The sequence below is a fragment of the Ranitomeya imitator genome, chromosome 10 (assembly GCF_032444005.1).
Source record: "Ranitomeya imitator isolate aRanImi1 chromosome 10, aRanImi1.pri, whole genome shotgun sequence".
Taxonomy (NCBI): Eukaryota; Metazoa; Chordata; class Amphibia; order Anura; family Dendrobatidae; genus Ranitomeya; species Ranitomeya imitator.
Window position 1 is genome coordinate 24,125,401 of NC_091291.1, and position 24,972 is coordinate 24,150,372.

The 24,972-nt window shown below is 42.5% G+C and overlaps 1 protein-coding gene across 1 annotated transcript; it reads left to right on the top strand.

The window, feature by feature from the left end:
* Window positions 1-930: 930 nt before the first annotated feature.
* LOC138652294 (urokinase plasminogen activator surface receptor-like) lies at window positions 931-24,558 on the top strand. The gene is made up of 9 exons (XM_069743082.1): window positions 931-1,068; window positions 1,252-1,365; window positions 6,107-6,253; window positions 8,520-8,660; window positions 11,229-11,357; window positions 11,458-11,571; window positions 19,714-19,860; window positions 22,940-23,080; window positions 24,021-24,558. The coding sequence occupies exons 1-9, from the start codon at window positions 1,017-1,019 to the stop codon at window positions 24,212-24,214; spliced, it is 1,179 nt and encodes a 392-aa protein (XP_069599183.1). The 5' UTR covers window positions 931-1,016; the 3' UTR covers window positions 24,215-24,558.
* Window positions 24,559-24,972: the final 414 nt, after the last annotated feature.

Genomic DNA, 24,972 nt, shown 5'->3' on the forward strand with positions numbered 1-24,972 from the left:
TCTCTGCAACAAAGTTCCTCCAGGCAATAAAGATCAAAGTGCTCAACGACTGGCCAGCCCAGTTACCAGTCATGAACATCATTGAGCATGTTTGGGGTAGGATGAAAGAGGAAGCTTGGAAGACAAAACCAAAGAATCTAGATGAACTCTAGGAGGCATGTAAGACTGCATTCTTTGCTATTCCTGATGACTTCATTAATAAATTGTATGAATCATTGTTGAACCGCATGGATGCAGTCCTTCAAGCTCATGGAAGTCACACAAAATATTAAATATGGCTCTAATAGAACCACAACTTCATTCACAAACGTTATGCAACATATATTTGTATTTCAAGTTAATTATTTGTTTGAATATCACATTACTTTCTGTGGGCGGCAACTTTTGTCTTGCCAAAATCTGACCATTCTGTGTCCATTAACTGATCAATATTTCTGCATTGATGCAAATTTATTTTCTTAACCTAAACCATATTTCGGAGGGTTTCAGCTTTCAAAAGAATAATTTATACAACCAATGGATGAATTTAACGTCAGGTTACAAGCTGTTATTTACATAACATGGATAAGCGACATAACTTCTGTCAGTGAGTGTATTCTGTATAGAGCTGCAAGTTGAGCCCAAAGAATGATTGTCTCTGATGGGCCCAAGGTATTCCAGTCTGATTTTTGTTTGGGGTTTATATAAGCTTTTACTTTGAAGACACATTTGCGTTATTAGCAAGGGTTAAAAACAGAAAGGAGGATTACATAGTTTCCATATTACATAGTTTACATATCACATAGTTACATTACATAGTTTACACGGTTGAAAAAAGACCTTACGAGTCCAAACAAGGGTTGGGAAAGGGTGGGGAGTGCAGAATCTAACTTTCGATTCTTAGTAAGCCTGTTTTCCATTTCCGTTGGTTTAATATGATCCTCCTCTTCCCCCCGCCCAATAAAACGTTAATAAATTAATTTGCTTGATAAAAGATTTTCATTTCATGATAGCACCGGTCTACAAAGAACAGAACGATGATCTCCCTGATTGGAATCCTCGGCTTATTCTTGACCCTCTCAACAACAAGTACGTTTTCTGAAACATTGTAACGCGAAGAACATATCATTATTATTTTTTATTTATTGAGTACATGATTGAAGATTTTTCTCGGATGTCGCTGATCTCAGTGATGTTGCAGCCGAATATTGTTTTGACAGACAAGAATGTCAAGAATGATTAATCCACTGACTGACACGCTTTTCCCTTTAGGTGACGCGCTCTCGTGTACGCAGTGCATGTCCGCATCCTCCACATGCTCGGGCAGTAGCATGACTTGTCCATCAGGCCACGTATGTGCATCTCAATATTCTGAATCCACTGTTGGTGAGTGATGGGATTTACTCCATTTATTGGCGTTTCTAACATAATTATGTATATAGTTAATTTCCCTTATTCAATTTCTGACCATTTTTAATAAATGAATGCGCACATTCTTGTAAACAGGACTGCAATATTTTTTTTCATTTTTCCAAGAGCAGATTTCATTCTGTTTTTTTTTATTTTTTTCATAAAAACCTGTAGTTATTATTAGTACCATTTTGTGGTTCATACGACTTTACAATAATTTTTTATTTCATTTTCAGTGAAATTGAAAATACTTAAATATTTCATTTTTTTGTGACTTTCTCTTTGCAAGGTAAAATAAGATTTTTTTTTTATTGTACTGATCGTTACTGATACAGTGATACAAGATTTTAATTATTTTTGGTGTTTTTTAGTTAAAATAAATAACTTCTTTTTCCGAAAAAGTGTATTTTTCAATTTTTTTAACTTTTTTTTTTTTCAACATTTAGAAGTGTCCTACATGGGGACTTGAACGCAAGATCTCCGAATGGCATTGGTTGCTTTGGTAATATTCTGTCCTAAAAAAAATAAATCCAGCTCACCATACGACATATCCCTCTTGTTCAGAGGCTGGAGATCGCCGTGTCAAAGCGTGGAAGTAATCAATGAGAAAGAACAGGGATTCAACTCAACGAACTGTGAGCAATCTTTATTCAGATGGATAGAAGATGGAGGACAAAGCAAGGCTTCTTCACATGACAGGCGGCATCAACGCGTTTCGAGTGACCTCAGATCCTTAATCATGACGAATGGTGCGTGGTTGCTCGAAAGAAAGATTGTTCACAGTTCGCTGAGCTGGATACCTGTTCATCCACTTTAATTTTCTGTGCTAAATATGCAATATAGAGAATTTCCTAACCTATCAGCATAAGGGCTGGTGCACACAACCATAAAAATCGGATAAGTGCTAGCCATCATGTTGACGGATTGCACTCACATTATTCTATGAGACAGCGCACGCGTCCGATTTTTCTTCTTCGGACAGAGTCAGTCCGAAGAAAAAAAATCAAGCCATGCATGAATTGCCTTCGATAATTGGATGGCACTCACCCATTCATATCGGTGGGTCTGTGGAGAAAATCAAACTGTAGTCGGCTAACGTCCAAATGCTGTTCGATTTTCATTGAAACACTGAATGGAGAAGAAGGATATTTTTTTGGTTTTTTTTTTGTTCTCCACGTCATAGAAAATCTCAGATTACACTCTGATCAAATTCTGATCAGTGTGATTAGCCTATTTGGAATGATTTTCTCAAATGGAGAACATACGCACTAGCCAAGGTCCATTAGATTTTGAGCTACTGCAGACTCAAAGGTTCTCCAGTTCTCCAGTAGCTCTAGCTATCATTGGACCCCTGCGGGAGCTGATGGTGTTCAAAGAGGGAAAGATGTCCTTCTGTCTAAGTCTAGACTTGCTGTGATCACTTTGTTCATGGCAAGTAAAGAGTTAAGTAAGCATTGCAAGCACTCCAATCCCCCTGCTGTAGCTCTATTAGCAGGGATGTTGCTAAACAGGGTTCACCTGAGGATCATCATGTCCGGTCAAACATCTATAAAGACGTGAACGGATTGTGCAATGGCGAGAAGAGGTTAATACACACCGTATTGGCAAGCATGCCACAAATCAGAATGTTAAGTCCTCTCATCACTAAAAATAATAAATAAAGGGAACAAAAAAAAGTATAAGGTAAAAAAAACAATTCCTCCACCATGATCTGAGCGTCAAAACTGGGCAGATTCCATCTGAGTTATACATTCGTCTCTAAAAGCAGAGGTCAGAGCCTATTCCCTAAAGGGATTGGAAGATAAAGAATAAAGCTAAAAAAAAAGTTTCAAAAGAATGAAAAATAAACATTCAAATCATCTGTAAAAGTAAAAATCCAAACTAACAAAAAACGAAAAAAAAATAAAATATTTAAAACATATAGTATACACTGTAACAAAAATAGTTTGAAACACCAGAATTGCAATTTTGGTCAACACAACTCATCCAAAACATGTAATAAATGACAATCAAAATGTCATATGAACTTACCAGGATTAGGAATGTTTGGCGTTTAAGAAGCGTAGGTTTCACAAAGGTTTCCACCTTAATTTTTTGTTTTTCAAATGTGTATATCTTTTTAATGGATTAACAATGAATTAACAATTTTATCTCTAATTGCATCTGGAATCTGGGCCTTTTTTCAGTACCCTTGCAGGAAGTGTCCTGCAGGGAAAAAAACACTCCCAGAGATGGTCAGATTAAACTTTCCCTGTGTTATATGATAAGACTCATATAAAACCAGGACAAACAGATCTAGCTTCTGGTGAGTACAGTGTAGAAAAGCAGAGCAAAGCATGTGCCATTATAAAGGCCCATTGCAGCTCTTCTCTCACAGCACTGTCACCTCTGCTTTGCTCCCCTTATGTTAAAAAAAAGAGTTGCGTTCTATTTTACGCAGCCAAATTAATAATAACAAAAAACATATCAGTTTGTAATTAGCATTTTTGAACTGACCTGGAAAGTCAGGTTTGGAGAGAATCATATTTTGGGGGGCTGTGGGTTCATAGCACTGTGTGGGAGTTGTTGGGGCATCATACTGTGTGTAGGGGAACTGTGTGTGCATAATACTGTGTGGGGGTATTGTATTGTCGGAGGAGCTGTAGTGGAATCATTCTCTGTGTGATATTGAGGGTTCATAGTGTTGTGGCATGATATTCTGTGGGGCACCATACTATGGGGCTATTTTTGCAGTGTAGGGGAACGGTGGTAGCTTCGTATTCTGGGGAAGCTTCATGGGTGATGTGGCTACATCATACTGTTGTGAATGACTGGGGACATCATAGTGGTAGGGGCAACTGTGGTGGAATCCTACTGTAGGGGTGATTTGGGACATCGTACTGTGTGGGAGTGTGACTGTTGGGGTATAATATTGTGTTGGGGGGTCACTGTGAAGTTGGGGATACTATGGAAAAAAATATGCATGGGAATTCACTGTGAGGATTTCATACCATTTATAGGAGTCATTTTGGGGGCATCCTATTCTATGTTAAAAATTTATGGGGTATCGTTCTGTGAATGTGCTGCAAAACATGTCCTTCTCCCTGACTTTAACAGTTGGCAGGTATTTAAACTTTATGTCACCAGACTCACCACACATATGTGCTGTAACTCCTCTTATTCCACCATTTTGTTGCTTGTTTTTCTTGGGGTGTGGGAATTGAGGTGGGGGAGAGGCAAGTTAGAACTTTTGCAATGGGTCTTTATCATTTCTTTGTAAACCTCTGTGTACTATACTCTATGGTGATGAGAAGGAGCAGCAGAAAGATTGTTCTGAGCTTTCTAACAAGTCTTTTAATTCACTCTAGAGCTGGATGCACAGCTATGCTGCTCAGTACTGCTGAATAAAGTCTTTCATGCTGATGCTTCCTTCTGCCTGTGTACTAACTATATAATGAAGAGTAGGTTTGTGTACTGTGCACCACTGTACTGTGTATGGGAGGCATCATAGTAGCCAGTCTCAGAGTCAATTGCAAATTAAGAGATGGAGCATGGATGTGGAAACTGGTGTGTTAGAAGTCGAGTTCCCACCGTCACACAGGTGGAATCTCGACCATGTCCGCTGTGGTCTCCCATTCTCCTCCAGCCGCAGTGGAGCCTGCTCAGTTGAGACGTTGGTCCCAGCGTCTGTCTCAAGCTAATACTGTGTGCTTGGTTACTGCTGCCTTTCCAGGCTCTGCCTTTGTAGCCAGTACTGATCAGCAGCGAGCAGGCGTTTCAGGGACTAAGTCCTGCTTTTCCCATACTGAGCATGCCCACAGGACGACCTCCCACTGGAGGTCGGGGGTCACATGCTCAGGTCCTGTAGCATCTCCTATTGGACCATTAGGAAGGTCCTTGAGAGCTACAGCTATAAAAGGTTCGGATGGCCGCACGGCCATGCGCTAGTACAAACTTGATAACGTGTGTGTGTAGATGAATGTCTGACGATGGATGAAAGCTCCTTAATCATTCCTATTTCTTGTGTTGATGACCGTTTGCGAATGGTGGAAGCTACCTAGCGCCCGACAGTGCTACCTGCACACTTAGCACACGTTTCAGCGTCTATTTGCAGTGCCCGCCTGTACGACACCGTGCGCAATCAGTGCGCTTTCCTGACAGCCAGTTAGTGTAGTGTGGGAACACCCGCTTGGATTCTGCATCAGACTCGGGGCGTCCTCAGGCGCGGGCTCAAAAGCGACCGAGGGTCAGAACGAGTCCAATCACCAGTTTAGTGGGGGTGATTCATAGGGATCCCACTAGTGTCTATCAGGTGCACTAGTGTCTTTCAGGTGCACCCTGTGACTGTTAACAGCATATTTATGGCGACTCAGTGAAGCAACAGAGTTCGCTTCCATTTACTCTGGATGAGGTCTAACCCACATGTGAGCAATTGTCCATCTGCCATTACTCAGCAGCAGGTCTCATTTCTGCACGGTGGACCCCGGACTGCGAACGCACCTCATATTCTCTAATATTATTATTTGGTGCATTCCACCAAACCTAACACGGTGAAAACACAGGAAACAAGCCCTATAATGGATGAAAATTGTACGTACATGCACTGGACAGCTTATTCTAAAAATATACAATTACTCTTCAAAGAAACCCTTCTGAACAATAGATCAATTCACCTGTATGGTTTATATTATTTTTTAACATTTTAGAAAACAATAATCTTTGTTATGTTTTCTTATAGGTGGACTAAGGACCCAAACTTTACTCAGATTATGCTCACCGCCATCTCAATGTAGCATTAATGGCAGCATAAGCACATCACAGCTACAATTAAGGATGGCCGCTTCATGTTGCGACACTGATAACTGTACTCCTGATCTTCCAGAATGTAAGTCAGCAAGTTCTGATTTTTTTCTATTTGAACCCCTAATTTGCAAAAGGAAATCATCCACTGACTCTAGCACTCCGCTAAGGACTATCACCAGCAGAGAAGACCAGCAAGGGGAAGATTTAAATAGTAGCACCTGCAGTGAGATAGGATAGACTACATAACAAATGAAGAACACCTACTGTCCAAAAGGAATGGACAAAGGCAAAAGGTAATCTTCACCTGAAGAGCGACAGAACATGTTGTGGCTCAGAGGACAGAGATGCCGACAACAGAGCACAGGATTGGTGGATCGAATCCCGAGGTATGCACGGCATGGTCAAGTGATCACAAGTATGCGACTTGCATACATACGACAATGTACCGACTTGACATGAGTGACCTCATACCATACACTTTCTTGTATTGCTTGAGGTAGGTCAAGTCTTGTTGGAATGTGGCTGGAAGTATGCAAATCGCATAATTGAGGTCAATTAACAAGGAATGAGAGAATCCTGACAGCATGCAGTGTACAGTACCAATCTCAGGATTGGTAGAGATCCTAGTGGTTGGACCTCCAGCGATCAGGAAGCTATCCCCTATCTCAGAGGTGGGAAATCGTTTTCTTGCCAAGGGTCATTTGGATATTTATACCATCCTTCAGGGGCCGGACAAACTCCACCCACAAAGTACATCCTGACTCTGGCACTGGTTTCAAGATGTAATCTTTCATTGCATGCCCTTCAGTTTTCAGTAGTGAACACTGTGTGTGCTAACAGAGCAAAAAGAAATTAATCAACTGGTGGCAATCAAAATACAGCTTCCTGCCCAAGAATGTGGTCCCTGAGAATCTGCCCGAGGGCCTGATAAAAGGTCATCGAGGGCCATAAATGACCCTGGGGCCTGAGGTTCCCACCCCTGCCCTATCATATGGAAAGGAGAGAACTTGATTTTATGGGAATAACCCTTTAACGGAGTATTCCTATCTCATATATTTATGGTGTATCCAGAGGATATGATCATTCTGCTCATCTCTCCACTGAAATTGTCTCGTCAGAGCTTTTGAAATCGATGCAAGACCCAATAGTTGTCATCAATATGTACTATAACACTTGTTAAGTTATATTTACTAGATCATTGAGATTGATCGTCGTTGATCCAGAAATGTATTTATAGTAGAGAAAGGAAATATTTTTAATTATTTTTTTATTTTTTCTATAATGAAAAAAAAAAACGTAGAGTTGTGTGGATCTCTCGAATTTCAGTTTGGGCAGATTTGTAAAATTCAGAGAGGACATTTGATTTTTATTGAATACATATGGTCCAAATAGAATCTGTTTCGTCTTGGGCCACACCTGTCTCACTATGGCTGTTTCCTGCCAGCATCTTCGAAAAGCTCTTCTTCTTCTTTTACCTCTGGGTCTTCCTCATACAAAATCACCGACTAAGCAACACAGAATCAATTGGAGTGCGATGCACATCATTGTGGGGTTAGGATGTTGCTGGCATTCTCTAGAAGACCCAACGTAGAGAGAAGAAGTGATAGAAGCCAAAAAATAGTTGCATAGTTAATACGGTTGAAAAATATACAAATGTCCACCATGTTTAACCAATGGATGAGAGAGGATAAAGGAAAGGTGCACATTAGCAATGCATGATTCAGACTGCCTCCCAAAAAACTGATCTTTTCCCCATGATCCTATTGTTCTCAATAAAGTTTGGACACAAATGGGATTTTACCTTGGACAATACAATTTTATGTTCTCTGATAAGATATGAATAAGTCATACCAAGGCATCGCTCTGTTGTAATGAGTAGATGTCACTATGACATCTGACCAATCTGTGCGTTTCATGGAAGCTCGATGTTCAATGAGCAGTCCCGACTCCCGACTTGTAATGTTTCCACAGATGTGTTCACTCTTACCTTTTCTTCAGTTAGGTTAAGGATTCCATTTCTTTAAAAAAGCAGAATCAATTCAATATTGCGACATGTTAGCAAAACTCTTGACATGATGCAATCCATTGAGTGGCCGAATATAGGCACACATAGCATAGACATCTCATGGCAGAGTATCACAAAATCATGCTTTTTTTGAGCTGGTCATCTTGTGCCACACATGTTGAGCCAGGAGCAAAGACAAGAAAGGATATATCTATGTATAGTAAAAGGACAACTTTTGGAAGAAAATCAAAAATTCTTCATAAGTATATACATGAAAAACATGATGGTATAAATGTAATGGAAAATTAAGTCTTCTTTTAACTTTTCCCTTTTATCTCTTTAGTGCCAACAAAAAGCACCAACTCCAATGGACTGGTCTGCCGATCCTGCATATCCGCCGACTCCACCTGGTGTTACACGCCGGATACTATACAATGCACCGGAGATGAGAATATGTGTCTTCTCCAATCAACAAAGATTTCAGGTACTAAAACTTATTTTTTTCAAATTCACTTTAAAGGGAACCAAAGAAAAGGAGTGAGGGGTCCTCTTCATATTTTATCGTCACTGAACTAGTGAGGACAAAATAATTCTCCAATTTGCCCATTATAAACCAGGAAAATTATTTACTGTCCCCATTTAGAAAAACTCAATAATTACATTTGTAGCATTTATTTTTAATTTATTTGTTTTTGTTGTGAAGATACTGTCTATACAATCTGTGTAATACGCCCTTTCATAGAGTGCCTTGCGAAAGTATTCGGCCCCCTGGAACTTTTCAACCTTTTCCCACATATCATGCTTCAAACATAAAGATACCAAATGTAATTTTTTGGTGAAGAATCAACAACAAGTGGAACACAATTGTGAAGTTGAACGAAATGTGTTGGTTATTTTAAATTTTTGTGAAAATTCAAAAACTGAAAAGTGTGGCGTGCAGTATTACTAGGCCCCTTTAACTTAATACTTTGTTGCGCCACCTTTTGCTGCCATTACAGCTGCAAGTCTCTTGGGGTCTGTCTCTATCAGTTTTGTACATCGAGAGACTGAAATTCTCGCCCATTCTTCCTTGGCAAACAGCTCGAGCTCAGTGAGGTTTGATGGAGATCGTTTGTGAACAGCAGTTTTCAGCTCTTTCCACAGATTCTCGATTGGATTGAGGTCTGGACTTTGACTTGGCCATTCTAACACCTGGATACATTTATTTGTGAACCATTCCACTGTAGATTTTGCTTTATGTTTGGGATCATTGTCTTGTTGGAAGACAAATCTCCGTCCCAGTCTCAGGTCTTTTGCAGACTCCAACAGGTTTTCTTCAAGAATGGTCCTGTATTTGGCTCCATCCATCTTCCCATCAATTTTAACCATCTTCCCTGTCCCTGCTGAAGAAAAGCAGGCCCAAACCATGATGCTGCCACCACCATGTTTGACAGTGGGGATGGTGTGTTCAGGGTGATGAGCTGTGTTGTCTTTACAACAAACATATCATTTGGCATTGTTGCCAAAAAGTTCGATTTTGGTTTCATCTGACCAGAGCACCTTCTTCCACATGTTTGGTGTCTCCCAGGTGGCTTGTTGCAAACTTTAAACTACACTTTTTATGGATATCTTTGAGAAATGGCTTTCTTCTTGCCACACTTCCAGATTTGTGCAGTGTACGACTGATTGTTGTCCTATGGACAGACTGTCCCACCTCAGCTGTAGATCTCTGCAGTTCATCCAGAGTGATCATGGGCATCTTGGCTGCATCTCTGATCAGTCTTCTCCTTGTTTGAAATGAAAGTTTAGAGGGACGGCCGGGTCTTGGTAGATTTGCAGTGGTATGATGCTCCTTACATTTCAATATGATTGCTTGCACAGTGCTCCTTGGGATGTAGTTTTGGAAATCATTTTGTATCCAATTCCAGCTTTAACCTTCTCCACAACAGTATCACGGACCTGCCTGTTGTGTTCCTTGGTCTTCATGATGCTCTCTGTGCTTCAAACAGAATCCTGAGACTATCACAGATCAGGTGCATTTATGTGGAGACTTGATTACACACAGGTGGATTATATTTATCATCATTAGGCATTTAGGATGACATTGGATCATTCAGAGATCCACAATTAACTTCTGGACTGAGTTTGCTGCACTGAAAGTAATGGAGCCGAATAATATTGTACGCCCCACTTTTCAGTTTTCGAATTTCCACAAAATGTATAATAAATTAATAACCAATAAATTTCATTCAACTTCACAATTGTGTTCCACTTGTTGTTGATTATTCACCAAAAATTTACATTTGGTATCTTTATGTTTGAAGCATGATATGTGGGAAAAGGCTGAAGAGTTCAAATGGGCCGAATACTCTTGCAAGGCACTGTACATACAGAGGTAAAGAGGTTGTCCACGACTTCTATAATGATGGCCTATCCTTAGGGTAGGTCATCAATGTCTGATCGGTGGGGGTGCGACACCAAGCTCCCCCGTTGATCAGTTGTTCTAGGTGCGGCCGGGAGTGCTCAGTTATGGATCTGCACCATCTACTGAAAGTGAGCAGGAGCCCTCTCTTCAAATCAAAAGGTGTGGATGTGCAGTACCCAGCCGCGGCCACTATCAGTAGATGGAGCCGTTCCGTGACTGATCACTTCCAGCCGCCACTTGCACCAAGAACAGCTGATCGGCATGAAGCCGGGTGTCGCACTCCCACCCATCAGACAATGATGACCTACCCTAAGGCTAGGTCATCAATGTTAATTTAGTGGACCACCTCTTTAGTAGGGTATGCTCTTCTTTCTCCCTTAACTATGGCTATACCTGTAGGAGACATTGACCTATCATTTTCATTCTGCTTATTGATGTTGAGTTCTCTCAGTAGTGAGACCACTGGAAAAATTATATTCTACTTTGAGACTGTAATATTTAATAGGTCGGAGTGTCGGATAAAATATAAATAATATAAATTGCAAAATATACATTACATAAACTAAATTTTGTAAATCAGACAAATATTGAAAATAGCCATTCATGATGCTATGTGTATAAAACCTTTTATCGCATTCATTTGTGTAGGAAGCCCCTCAACTTCAACAGCCATTCGGGGATGTGCAACAAAATCCATCTGTGATCTCGGCAGCAAAACTGAAACCTTTGGCGGTTTAACAGTGGACGTGAAAACCCACTGCACCAGTGGCAACAAAAGTGATTGAAGAATTTTCTCGGATGCTGCTGATCTCAGTGATGTTGCAGACAACAATGTCATGAATGATTGATCCACTGACTGACGCGCTTTTCTCTTTAGGTGACGCGCTCTCGTGTACGCAGTGCATGTCACCATCCTCCTCATGCTCGGGCAATAACGTGACTTGTCCATCAGGCCACGTATGTGCATCTCAATATTCTGAATCCACTATTGGTGAGTGATGGGATTTACTCCATTTATTGGCGTTTCTTACATAATTATGTATAAAGTTAATTTCCCTTACTCAGTTTCTCACTATTTTTAATAAGTGAAAGCGCTAATTCTTGTACACAGGACTGCAATATTTTTTTTTCATTTATCCAAGAGCAGACTTCATTATTTTTTTTTTTTTCGTAAAAACCTGTAGTTATTATTTGTACCATTTTGTGGTTCATAGGATTTACTCTTTGCACAGGTAAAATAAGATTTTTTTTATTGTACTGATCGTTACTGATACAGTGATACAAGATTTATATTTTTTAAGTGTTTTTTTAATCAAAATAAATGACTTCTTGTTAGGGATAGCGGAACGCACCGAGTAAAAATAGATGTTTATTATGAATGGTGCGTTCGCAGCCCGGGGTCCACCGTGCAGGAGGAACCTGCTGCTAGTGAATGGTGGCACTGTTTGGCGGTATAGACTAGCTCTGTTTCCTCACAGAGCAGCCGCGAGAGGAAAGCACTGCACCCTGTTAGCCTCACAGGAGCACAAGCTAACTGCCGAACTGATAGCAGTCAGTGGTTATGCAACATGCAATCTCCTCACCGGAGGTGCCGGTATTCTAGGGGCTTATTTCAGCCGGGTCCCTGAATTACGTTCACACAATCTCCTCGCCGGAGGTGCCAGCATTCTAGGGGCTTATTTCAGCCGGGTCCCTGAACACATACATGCATAACCACACTGGCGCAAAGCACATATTAGAATTGATACTAGCGCATGGCCGTGCGGCCATGCGAGACTTAAATAGTTGCAGCACGTTTAGGACCTTTCAAAGAAGGACCAATGGAGTTGCTGCAGTACCTGAGCATGTGACCCCAGATCTCCACTGAGAGATCTTGCCCTGGGCATGCTCAGAGTGCAAAGCAGGACTTAGTCCCAGAAGCGTCTGCTCGCCGCTGCCCAGCACTGACTTCAATGGCAGAAGCAGGAAATGCAGCAGTAACTCTTAGCACAGAGTCAGACTGAGCGAGACGCTGGGATCGACATCTCCGCTGAGCAGGCTCCCCTGTGGCAGGAGAAGAATGGGAGACCGCAGCGGAGATGGCCGAGATTCCCCCTGTGCAGAGGCAGGAACTCAACCCCTAACATTACCCCCCTCCTAGGGCCCCCCTCCTTGGGCCTCGCTACGTTTGAAGGCAGCAATGAGCTGCGGAGTCCGAATGTGCTCAGCAGGCTCCCAGGACCTATCCTCAGGGCCGTAACCCTTCCAGTCCACCAAATAAAAATTTTTGCCACGTACCACCTTGCACCCCAAAATAGCGTTCACCTCGAAATCGTCCATAGACGAACCCGATGACTCAGAAAACCGGGACATGTATACGGGCTTAAGGAGGGACACATGAAAGGTGTCTGTGATACCAAGGCGTGGAGGAAGAGCTAGACAGTAGACGACAGGATTAACCTGTTCGAGAACCTTGAAGGGACCCAAGTAGCGAGGTGCAAACTTAGTAGACTCTAGACGCAGCCTGATGTTACGGGCGGAGAGCCACACTAAATCGCCAGGAGCAAAAGTCGGGGCAGGGCGCCGATGTGCATCGGCGGAGGACCTCATTCTCTCCTTGGAGGCCCGAATGGCATCCTGAGTGCAGTCCCAAATGTCCCGTGCCTCCACTGCCCAGTCTGCCACCCTGGAGTCAGCAGAGGACATGGGCATAGGCACAGGAACCCGTGGATGCTGGCTGTAATTAAGGAGGAAAGGAGTCTGACCGGTGGAGTCGGCTTCAGCGTTGTTAAGGGCGAACTCTGCCCATGGTAATAAAGATGCCCAGTCATCCTGCCTGGCAGAAACAAAATGTCGCAAATATGTGACCAGAGTCTGATTGGCCCTCTCTAGCAACCCATTCATCTCGGGATGATATGCGGAAGAGAGATTTAACTCAATGCTGAGAAGACGACAAAGCTTTCTCCAGAACCGAGACGCAAACTGGGGACCCCGGTCACTGACAATTTTGTCTGGCATGCCGTGTAGGTGGAAGATGTGTCTTATGAACAACGCTGCCAAGGCCCGTGCAGAAGGTAACCGTGGAAGCGGCACCAAATGCACCATTTTCAAGAAATGATCGATAATAACCCAAATGATGTTACAGCCGTGAGACTTGGGCAAACCCACTACAAAGTCCATCCCGACCATTTCCCAGGGCCTGTCTGCTATCGGCAAGGGATAGAGTAACCCAGCCGGCCGTTGTCGAGGAGACTTATTTTTGGCGGATGAGACACACGCCAGAACGTAATCTCTGAGCATATGCGGCCACCAGTACGTCCTCGCCAGCAGCTCAGATGTCCTTTTTGTCCCAAAGTGTCCACCCACCCTGGAGGAATGAGCCCAAGAGAGGACCTCCCGTCGCAAATTTATGAGCACAAAAGTCTTGCCCGGAGGCACAGACTTAAGCGACACCGGAGCCATGGTTCTCAGTCTCTCAGAAGGGACAATAAGCCGAGGCTCTCCTTCCTCCTCAGATGACACGACAGAGCGAGAAAGGGCGTCAGCACGAATGTTCTTCTCCCCAGCGAGATAATGGAGGGTGAAGTGGAATCGGGAGAAGAACAAGGACCATCTGGCCTGGTGAGAATTTAGCCGCTGGGCTGTTTGCAAATATAGCAAATTTTTGTGGTCTGTGAAAACTTGAAAGGGAAAACGAGCCCCCTCCAACAGAATCTCCACTCTGAGAAAGCCAACTTCATCGCTAGCAACTTCCCGTCCCCGATGGAATAATTCCTCTCCGCTGGTGTGAAGGTCTTGGAGAAGAAGAAGCACGGATGCTTCCGACCTTGAGCATCCATCCTTTTGGAAGAGGACTGCTCCTGCTTATCGACATCGGGACGATGTAGGATGGGAGCTCTAGCAAAATGAGACTTAATAGAAGAAAAGGCCCTGGAGACCTCTTCAGACCACACTTTGGGATTTGCTCCCTTCTTGGTGAGGACTACCAAGGGAGCTACCATAGTTGAGAAGTGGGGAATGAACTGTTGGTAATAATTAATGAACCCCATAAAGCGATGCACCGCTTTAAGCGAATGGGGCTCTTGCCAGTCCATCACAGCCTGTAGTTTAGCAGGATCCATAGCCAATCCCTGGGCGGAAATGATATAGCCCAGGAAAGGTAAAGACTCCTGCTCAAACACACACTTCTCCAACTTTGCGTAAAGAGAGTTTGCCCGTAAGAGGTCGAAGACTCTGCCAACATCTCTCCGGTGGGAGTCAATATCTGGAGAGAAGATGAGAATATCATCCAGATAGACTACGACCGAGGTGGAAAGCATATCCCGGAAGATGTCGTTGACAAAGTCTTGGAAAATGGCTGGGGCATTACAGAACCTGAAGGGCATCACCAGATACTCATAGTGCCCATCTCTGGTGTTAAACGCCGTCTTCCATTCGTCCCCCTCACGGATGCGAATCAGGTTATAAGCTCCCCACAGGTCTAATTTGGTAAATACCTTAGCTCCCCGTAGCCTATCAAAAAGCTCAGAAATCAGGGGCAGCGGGTACTTATTCTTAATGGTGATGGCGTTAAGAAAGATCCCTGTAATCTATGCAAGGATGTAATTCTCCATTCTTCTTCTGCACGAAGAAGAGCCCTGCCCCTGCTGGTGACACTGACTTCCTAATAAAGCCTCTTGCCAAATTCTCCTGGATGTATTGGGACATAGCCTCCGTTTCCGGGAGAGAGAGGGGATAGACACGTCCCAGAGGAGGTTCTGCTCCAAGCAAGAGATCTATAGGACAGTCGTAGGGACGGTGAGGCAGAAGGGTCTCCGTGGCCTTTTTGGAGAAGACATCTGCATGGGACCAGTAGTATTTGGGGAGAGAAGAGAGATCTTCGGTTATCTCAGTGGTGGAAACCTGAACACACTCTTTCACACATCTGCCCTTACAGGATTCACTCCAACCCAATATCCTCCCAGAGGTCTACTCAATATGTGGGGAGTGGAAATGGAGCCAGGGTATTCCCAGCAGAATCTCATCCATTCCCTCGGGAAGGACAAGAAGGGAAATAATCTCCTGGTGGGATGGGGACATGGCTAATGTGAAAGGGACAGTCTGATGAGTGATTTGTAACGGAAGTGTCAACCCATTCACCACTCTAACAGTTACCGGTTTGGCAAGCATTACCAGAGGTATTGCGTGATGCAGAGCAAAAGCAGAAGACATGAAATTTCCCTCTGCTCCTGAATCCACACAACGATCTACTGTATGAGTGGATGTGCCGAACAGGATTGTCCCTTTAAAGGACAATTTGGAAGAAAATGCCGCTGTGTCCATTGAACCTCCTCCAATGATCACTAGACGCGATCGTTTCCCGACCGCCGTGGACATTTATTAGCGTAATGTCCCAGTTGCTGGCAATTTTTACACACCGCAGGTACTCGAACGGTCTGAGACCTAGGTCCCGCTCGAGAGACCTCCATGGCCTCATGGGAGTCGGACGCCATAACAGGAGATTCTAGAGGTTTGGCAAAGGTGGGAGCCAGCCGAAACCTCTGCCTACACTGGGTCCACTCCAACCTCCATTCGTTAAAACGGAGATCGATGCGGGTAGATATAGTAATGAGCTCCTCCAGTGTGGTGGGAATCTCCCTGGTGGCCAAGGCGTCCTTTACATGATCTGCCAGTCCTTTCCAGAACACCGGAATAAGGACTTTATCCGGCCATTCCAGCTCAGAAGCTAGAGTCCGGAATTGGATGGCGAACTGGCTGACCATGGATGGACCTTGAGTAATTGTCAACAATTGGAACACGGTATCGTGGGTGACACGAGGTCCCAAAAAGACCTGCCTCAGAGCACTCTGTACCACACGATCATCACGTTCCCAAAGCGGCATTGCCCACTCCAACGCCCTGCCCGACAAAAGAGATAAAATGAATCCCACTTTCGCCCGTTCCGTAGGAAAATGTGCAACCAGCAGCTCAAGATGTATGGAGCATTGGCTCATGAATCCCCGACATAGCTTACTGTCACCAGCAAACTTGTCTGGAAGCGGGAGACGGGATAAAGTCGGAGCAGGGGTGGCAGCGGACAAACTGGCTGCAGCTACACTTGCAGCCTGAACAGCTACAGCAGTGACGTCCACAGCTGAGGTTGCACGCTCTAGAGCTGCCAATCTACCCTCCAGCTGCTGGATGTACCGCTGTAGACGCTGATCGTCCGCCATTTACTAGCCAGACCCAGGCGCTAGTATTCTGTTTGGGCTAGCGGAACGCACCGAGTAAAAATAGATGTTTATTAAAATAAGTAATCTATGATTGATAATTTTTTTGATATGATTAAACTGAGAACTGAACTGTAAACATACATGAGGTTTATCACTTAATCTCTTTTTATTAGATCCACTCATAGCACTATTTACCAAAAGATCTTCTCTGTGTTTTTTGTCCACTATATTTTTGGCCCTATTAATCGACCAATTGGGGTATTTACGGGCTTTTAATTTTTCGTTAAGTTCACTGAATTCTTTTAGTTTATCCTCCTTTTCTGGGGTGCTATATATATAGCTACCATACTATCTGTATTTGTCTTTATTGCACTTCCAGGACCTGTGTATTTAGTCATGTGATGGATGAAATGCTTGTGATAGGTTCTAGGGTGCTATATATATAGCTACCATTTCTGAGATTATCTAGGCATGAGTAAGATCCGTTGTGGTCGAAATGCGTAGCCGTTCTCTGCGCAATCACTTATTCTGTCTGCCATCTGTAAGGATTATCCTGTTTTTATTACGTTGGATGAATAAAGAAAAAGTTTTTTACCATTTATCTGGAGCTGGAGTATATACATGGTTGGATCTGCTGCTGCTTGGAGTCTCGGGTCAGGACTTACTTTCGTGCTCCACATCTGATGGTCTGGTTGGTGAGCTGGCTGCGGCTTTTGTTAGCCGTTTTTCTTTCTTTGACTGAGAATCTTACCCTGGGCATGCTCAGAACGTGAAAAGCAGGACTTAGTCCCAGAAGCGTCTGCTCGCCGCTGCCCAGCACTGACTTCAATGGCAGAAGCAGGAAATGCAGCAGTAACTCTTAGCACAGAGTCAGACTGAGCAAGATGCTGGAATCGACGTCTCCGCTGAGCAGGCTACACTGCGCCAGGAGAAGACTGGGAGACCGCAGTGGAGATGGCCTGAGATTCCCCCTGTGCAGAGGCAGGAACTCGACCCCTAACACTTCTTATTCTGAAAAATTATATTTTTCAATTTTTTTGGAACTCTTTTTTGAACACTAGAAGTATCCTACATGGGGACTTGAACGCAAGATCTCCGAATGGCATTGGTTGCTTTGGTAATGTTCTGTCCTAAATAAAATGAATCCAGCTCACCCTATGACATATCCCTCTTGTTCAGAGGCTGGAGAACGCCATGTCAAAGCGTGGAAGTAATCAATGAGAAAGAACAGGGATTCAACTCAACGAACTGTGAGCAATCTTTTTATTCAGATGGATAGAAGCTGGAGGACAAAGCAAGGCTTCTTCACATGACAGGCGGCATCAACGCTTTTCGAGTGACCTCGTATCCTTAATGATGACGAAATGTGCGCGGTTTCTCAAAATGCGTTGTTAATAAAGATTGTTCACAGTTTGCCGAGCTGGATACCTGTTCTTCCTCTTTAATATTCTGTGCTAAATATGCAATATAGAGCATTTACCAACCTATCGGCATAAGGGCTGGTGCACACAACCATAAAAATCAGATAAGTGCTAGCCATCATGTTGACGGATTGCACTTATATTATTCAATTGGATCATGCATCCAATTTTTCTTCTTCGGACCGAGTCAGTCCAAAGAAAAAAATCGGGCCGTGTACGAATTGCCTTCGATAATTGGATGGCACTTACCCATTCATATCGATGGGTCTGTGGAGAAAATCAAACTGTAGTCGGCTAACGTCCAAATGCTGTTCGATTTTCATTGAAACACTGAATGGAGAAGAGGGATATTTTTTGCTTTTTTCATTCTCCACGTCGAAGAAAATCTCAGATTACACTCTGATCAAATTCTGTTTGGCGTTTGAGAAGCTTAGGTTTCATGAAGGTTTCCACCTTAATTTTTTATTTTTCAATATCTTTTTAATGGATTAACAATGAATTCACAATTTTATCTCCAATTCGATCTGTAATCTGGACCTTTTTTTCAGTACCCCTGTAGGAAGTGTCATGCAGGAAAAAAGAAAACTTCTAGGGGTAGGGGCAACTGTGGTTAAATCCTACTGTGGGGGGTGACTTTGGACACCATACTGTGTGGGAGTGTGACTGTTGGGGTATAATATTGTGTTGGGAGGTCACTGTGAAGTTAGGGATACTATGGAAAAAACTGTGTGTGGGAATTCACTGTGAGGATTTCATACCGTTTATAGGGGTCATTTTGGGGGCATCCTATTCTATGTTAAAAATTTAAGGGGTGTCATAGTGGGTGACTTTAATAGGGGCAAAATTACTGTGAACGTGCTGCAAAATATGTCCTTCTCTTTGACTTTAAAAGTTGGCAGGTATGCCATTTAAACTTTGTCACTACACATTTGTGCTGTAAACCCCTCTTATTCCACCATTTTTTTGTTTGTTTCTGTTGGGGGGTGGAAATGGAGGTGGGAGAGAGGCAAATTAGAACTTTTGCAATGGGTCTTTGTCATTTCTTTGTAATCCTCTGAGTACTATACTCTATGGTGATGAGAAGGAGTTGCAGAAAGATGGTTCTGAGCTTTCTAATAAGTCTTTTAATTCACTCTAGAGCTGGATGCACAGCTACGCTGCTCAGTACTGCTGAATAAAGTCTTCCATGCTGATGCTTCTGCCTGTGCACTAGCTATATAATGAAGAATAGGTTTGTGTACTGTGTACCACTGTGCTATGTATAGGAGACACCATAGAAGCCAGTCTCAGAGTGAATTGCAAATTAAAAGATCAAGCATGGATGGCGAAACCGGTGAAAACACCGGAAACAAGTCCTATAATGGATGAAAATTGTATGTACATGTACTGGACAGCTTATTCTGAAAATATACAATTACTTTTCAAAGAAACCCTTCTGAACAATAGATCCAATCACCTGTATGGTTTATATTATTTTTTAAAATTTTAGAAAACAATAATCTTTATTATGTTTTGCTATAGGTGGAGGGAGAACCGAAATGTTACTCAGATTATGCTCACCGCCATCTGAATGTAGCACTAAGGGCAGCATAAGCACATCACAGCTACAATTAAGGATGGCCGCTTCATGTTGTGGCAGTGATAACTGTACTCCTGATCTTCCAGCATGTAAGTCAGCAAGTTCTGATTTTTTTCTATTTGAAGCCCTAATTTTCAAAAGGAAATCATCCACTGACTCTAGTACTCCACTAAAGACCATCACCAGTGCTTGGACCTCCAGCGATCAGGAAATTATCACCTATCCCAGGGGTGGGGAATCGTTTTTTTGCCAAGGGCAATTTGGATATTTATACCATCCGTTGGGGGCCGTACAAACTCCACCCGTAAAGTTCATCCTGACTCTGGCACTGGTTTCAAGACGTAATCTTTCATTACATGCCCTTCAGTTTTCAGTGGTGAACACTGTGTGTGCTAACAGAGCAAAAAGAAATTAATCAACTGTAGGCAATCAAAATACAACCCTTTACCCAAGAATGCGGTCCCAGAGAATCTGCCTGAGGGCATCATAAAAGGTCATTGAGGGCCATAAATGACCCTGGGGCCTGAGGTCCCCACCCCTGCCCTATCATATGGAAAGGAGAGAACTTGATTTTATGGGAATAACGCTTTAACGGAGTATTCCTATCTCATATATTTATGGCGCATCCAGAGGATATGATCATTCTGCCCATCTCTCCACTGACATAGTCTCGTCAGAGCTTTTGAAATCAACGGAAGACCCAATAGTTGTCATCAATATATACTATAACACTTGTCAAGTTATATTTACTAGATCATTAAGATTGATCGTCGTTGATCTAGAAATGTATTTATAGTAGGGAAAGAAAACATTTTTAATTATTTTTTTATTTTTTATTTTTGCTATAGTGAAAAAAATGTAGAGTTGAGTTTATCTCTCGAATTTCAGTTTGGGCAGATTTGTAAGATTCAAGGAGATTCGATTTGTATTGAATACATATGGTCCAAATAGAATCTGTCTCGTCTTGGGCAACACTTGTCCAACTATGGCTGTTTCCTGCCAGGATCTTCAAAAAGCTCTTCTTCTTCTTCTTTTACTGTACCTCTGAGTCTTCCTCAGGCAAGACCACCGACTAAGCAACACAGAGTCAAACAGAGTGGGATGCACAACATTGTGGAGTTAGGTTGGTGCTGACATTCTCTAGAAGACCCAACATAGGGAGAAGAAGGGACAGAAGCCAAAAAATAGTTGCATAGCTAATACGGTTGAAAAATAGACAAATGTCCATCTTGTTTATCCATGGAATGAGAGAGGATATTATTATTATTATTATTATTGTTTATTTATTTAATTCCATGGTGCTGTACATGAGAAAAAGGGTTATATACAGGGTTATAGATATTGTTTACAGTAAACAAATTTACAATGACAGACTGGTACAGAGGGGAGAGGACCCTCTCCTTGTGGCCTTACATTCTACAGGATAATGGGGAAGTGACAGAAGGTCGGGGGTGCGGCAGCTCTGCTGGTGGTGAGGTGGCAGCTCTGGCAGTGGTGAGGCAGCAGCTCTGGTGGTGGTGAGGCGGCAGCTCTGGCAGTGGTGAGGCGGCAGCTCTGGCAGTTGTGAGGCGGCAGCTCTGGCAGTGGTGAGGCGGCAGCTCGGTTGGTTGGTGACGTGGCAACTCGGGTGGTTGGTGATGCGGCAGCTCGGGTGGTTGGTGAGGCGGCAGAATGGTTATTGCAGGTTGTAGGCTTTCCTGAAGAGATGGGTTTTCAGGTTCCGTCTGAAGGAGCCGAGGGTGGTGGATAATTGGACGTGTTGAGGCGTGGAATTCCAGAGGATGGGGGATATTCTGGAGAAATCTTGGAGGCAGTTGAGTGAGCAACGAATAAGTGTGGAGGAGAGTAGGAGGTCTTGGGAGGATCGAAGTTTATGTGAGGGAAGAGAGTGGGAGATTATTTCAGAGATATAAGGAGGGGACAGGTTGTGGATGGCTTTGTAGATCAGTGTTAGTAGTTTGAACTGGATTCGTTGGGGAATTGGGAGCCAGTGGAGGGATTTGCAGAGGGGAGAAGCAGGGGAGTAACGAGGAGAGAGGTGGATTAGCCGGGCAGCAGAGTTGAGGACAGACTGGAGTGGTGCAAGAGAGTTAGCGGGGAGGCCACAGAGGAGGGTGTTGCAGTAATCGAGGCAGGAGATGATGAGGGCATGCACAAGAGTTTTAGTAGATTGTGGGCTGAGGAAGGGATGGATTTTGGCAATATTTTTGAGTTGGAGGTGACAGGAGTTGGCAAGAGTTTGGACGTGCGGTTTGAAGGACAGGGCAGAGTCAAGAGTTACCCCATGGCAGCGGATTTCAGGTGCGGGAGAAAGCGTGATGCTATATACCATAATAGATAGATCAGGTAGGGGGGGATACGCAAGATGGGGGGAAGATGAAGAGTTTGGTTTTGTCTACACTGAGTTTTAGGAAGCGAGAGTTGAAGAAGGAGGATATAGCTGATAGACACTCCGGGATTCTGGACAGCAGAGAGGTGACATCTGGGCCAGAGAGTTAGTTCTGAAAGGTGCAAACGCACAATACCTGATTCAGACTGCCTCCCAAAAAACTGATCTTTTCTCCATGATCCTATTGTTCTCAATAAAGTTTGGATGCAAATGGGATTTTACCTTGGACAATACAATTTTACGTTTTCTGATAAGATATGAATAGGTAATACCAAGGCATCGCTCTGTTGTAATGAGTAGATGTCACTATGACATCTGACCAATCTGTGCGTTTCATGGAAGCTCGATGTTCATTGGACATGCCCAACTTGTAATGTTTCCACAGATGTGTTCACTCTTACCTTTTCTTCAGTTAGGTTAAGGTGTCTATTTCTTTAAAAAAACAAAATCAATGCAATTTTTCAACATGTTAACAAAACTCTTGACATGCTGCAATCCACGTAGCGTCCATTGAGTGGCCGTATATAGGCACACATAGCATGGACATCTCATGGCAGAGTATCACAAAATCATGCTTTTTTTAAAGCTGATCATCTTGTGCCACACATGTTGATCCAGGAGCAAAGACAAGAAAGGATATATCTATGTATAGTAAAAGGACAACTTTTGGAAGGAGGTCAAAAATTCTTCATGAGTATATACAGTACATGAACAACATGATGGTATAAATGTAATGGAAAAATAAGTCTTCTTTTAACTTTTCCCTTTTATCTCTTTAGTGCCAACAAAAAGCACCAACCCCAATGGACTAGTCTGCCGATCCTGCATATCTGCCGACTCCACCTGGTGTCACACGCCGGATACGGTACAATGCAGCGGAGATGAGAATATGTGTCTTCTCCAATCAACAAAGATTTCAGGTACTAATACTTATTTTTTTTAAATTCACTATAAAGGGAACCAAAGAAAAAGAGTGAGGGGTCCTCTTCATATTTCATCATCACTGAACTAGTGAGGACAAAATAATTCTCCAATTGGCCCACTACAGACCAGGAAAGTGATGTCTTGTTCCCATTTAGAAAAAACTCAATGATTACGTTTGTAGCATTTATTTTTAATTCGTTTTTGTTGTGACGATACTGTGTAAACAATCTGTGTTATGCACCCTTTCATATACAAAGGTAAAGAGGTTGTCCACTACTTCTACATTGATGGCCTATCCTTAGGATAGGTCATCAATGTCTGACCGGTGGGGGTGCGACACCAAGCTCGGCCATTGATCAGTTGTTCTAGGTGCGGCCGGAAGTGCTCAGTTATGGAACTGCACCATCTACTGAAAGTGACCAGGAGCCCTCTCTTCAAATCCAAAGGGGTGGAAGTGCAGAACCCAACCGTGGCCACTATCAGTAAATGGAGCTGTTCCATAACTGATCACTTCCAGCCAACACTTGCACCAAGAACAGCTGATCGGCATGAAGCCGGGTGTCGCACTCCCACCGATCAAACATTGATGACCTATTCTAAGGCTAGGTCATCAATGTTAATTTAGTGGACCACCTCTTTACTAGGGTATGCTCTTCTTTCTCCTTTATTGCTATACCTGTAAGAGGCATTGACATATTTTCATTCTGCTTATTGATGTTGAGTTCTCTCAGTAGTGAGACCACTGGAAAAAATTATATTCCACTTTGAGACTGTAAAATTTAATAGGTCGGAGTGTCGGATAAAATATTAATAATATAAATTGCAAAATATACGTTACATAAACTAAATTTGAAAAATTGTAAATCAGACAAATATTAAAAATAGCCATTCACGATGCTATGTGTGTAAAATCTTTTATCGCATTCATTTGTGTAGGAAGCCCCTCATCTTCAACAGCCATTCGGGGATGTGCAACAAAATCCATCTGTGATCTTGGCAGCCAGACTGAAACCTTGGGCGGTGTATCAGTGGACGTTAAAACCGTCTGCACCAGTGGCAGCAAAAGTGTCCACAAAGTCGTCCTGAATCCGGCCGTTGTGTGTTTTCTACTTCTGAAATTGTTTTTCTAATAGTTTTTTTTTTAGGGATTCTTGGAAGAATGAGGCCAAAGCAATTTAGAGAGTAGTATATAATATAATATTAGTAGTATATAATAATATATAATATTCTTTAACATAGCTTGGCTGGAAAATAAACAAAAATCAAAGTATGTCACTTTTTTGCCTCTGTTCTTTTACTCTTTGTCTCTTGTCCATTTTTTTTTACTCTGTGAATTCGAAATTTCCAAACTTTTCTAAGTTAAATCTTCTCCTTTTACAAATTTAGCTTGAACTGATCTAATAAGTTATAATCCAAGATTTCCTTAAAAAACGTTAACGAAATGTAAAGAAGAATAAATCAATACAACACCGAAGAGTTTGAGTCTTGTATGTTTTTTTTTTTTTACTATCGGACACATAACTAACAAGTTCAAGACCAGGTTATTGTTTTTTTTCTTTTATCAATATAATTTTTGGGTTTCTTTCATAAGAGATCAACATTTTTTTCTTAAGATATTCACATAGGGTGTGTCTCCTAAAGTCAAAAATACAAGGGAATATGTGTATGTTTTTCTGAATTTTTTTAGAAATGAGGACTAGTTAAACACATTTTAAGTAATTTTCCTTTTTTATCACAATTATTTTTGCACATCAGATATGTTGTTTTTAAGACTATGGGAAAGTAACAGAGATTGTGACAAGCGATGATTTTCAATGTTTTATTTATTTTCTTTTCCTACTTTATTTCTGAATTATTTGGGACAATATGTTCCTGATAAGATCATTAA

Excerpts from the sequence above, each read along its gene's own strand:
- LOC138652294 (XM_069743082.1), top strand. The coding sequence starts at position 1,017 with ATGATCTCCCTGATTGGAATCCTCGGCTTATTCTTGACCCTCTCAACA. Across the intron at positions 1,069-1,251 it reads CTTGACCCTCTCAACAACAA|GTGACGCGCTCTCGTGTACG; the intron begins GTACGTTTTCTG and ends TTTTCCCTTTAG. Across the intron at positions 8,661-11,228 it reads CCAATCAACAAAGATTTCAG|GAAGCCCCTCAACTTCAACA; the intron begins GTACTAAAACTT and ends TCATTTGTGTAG.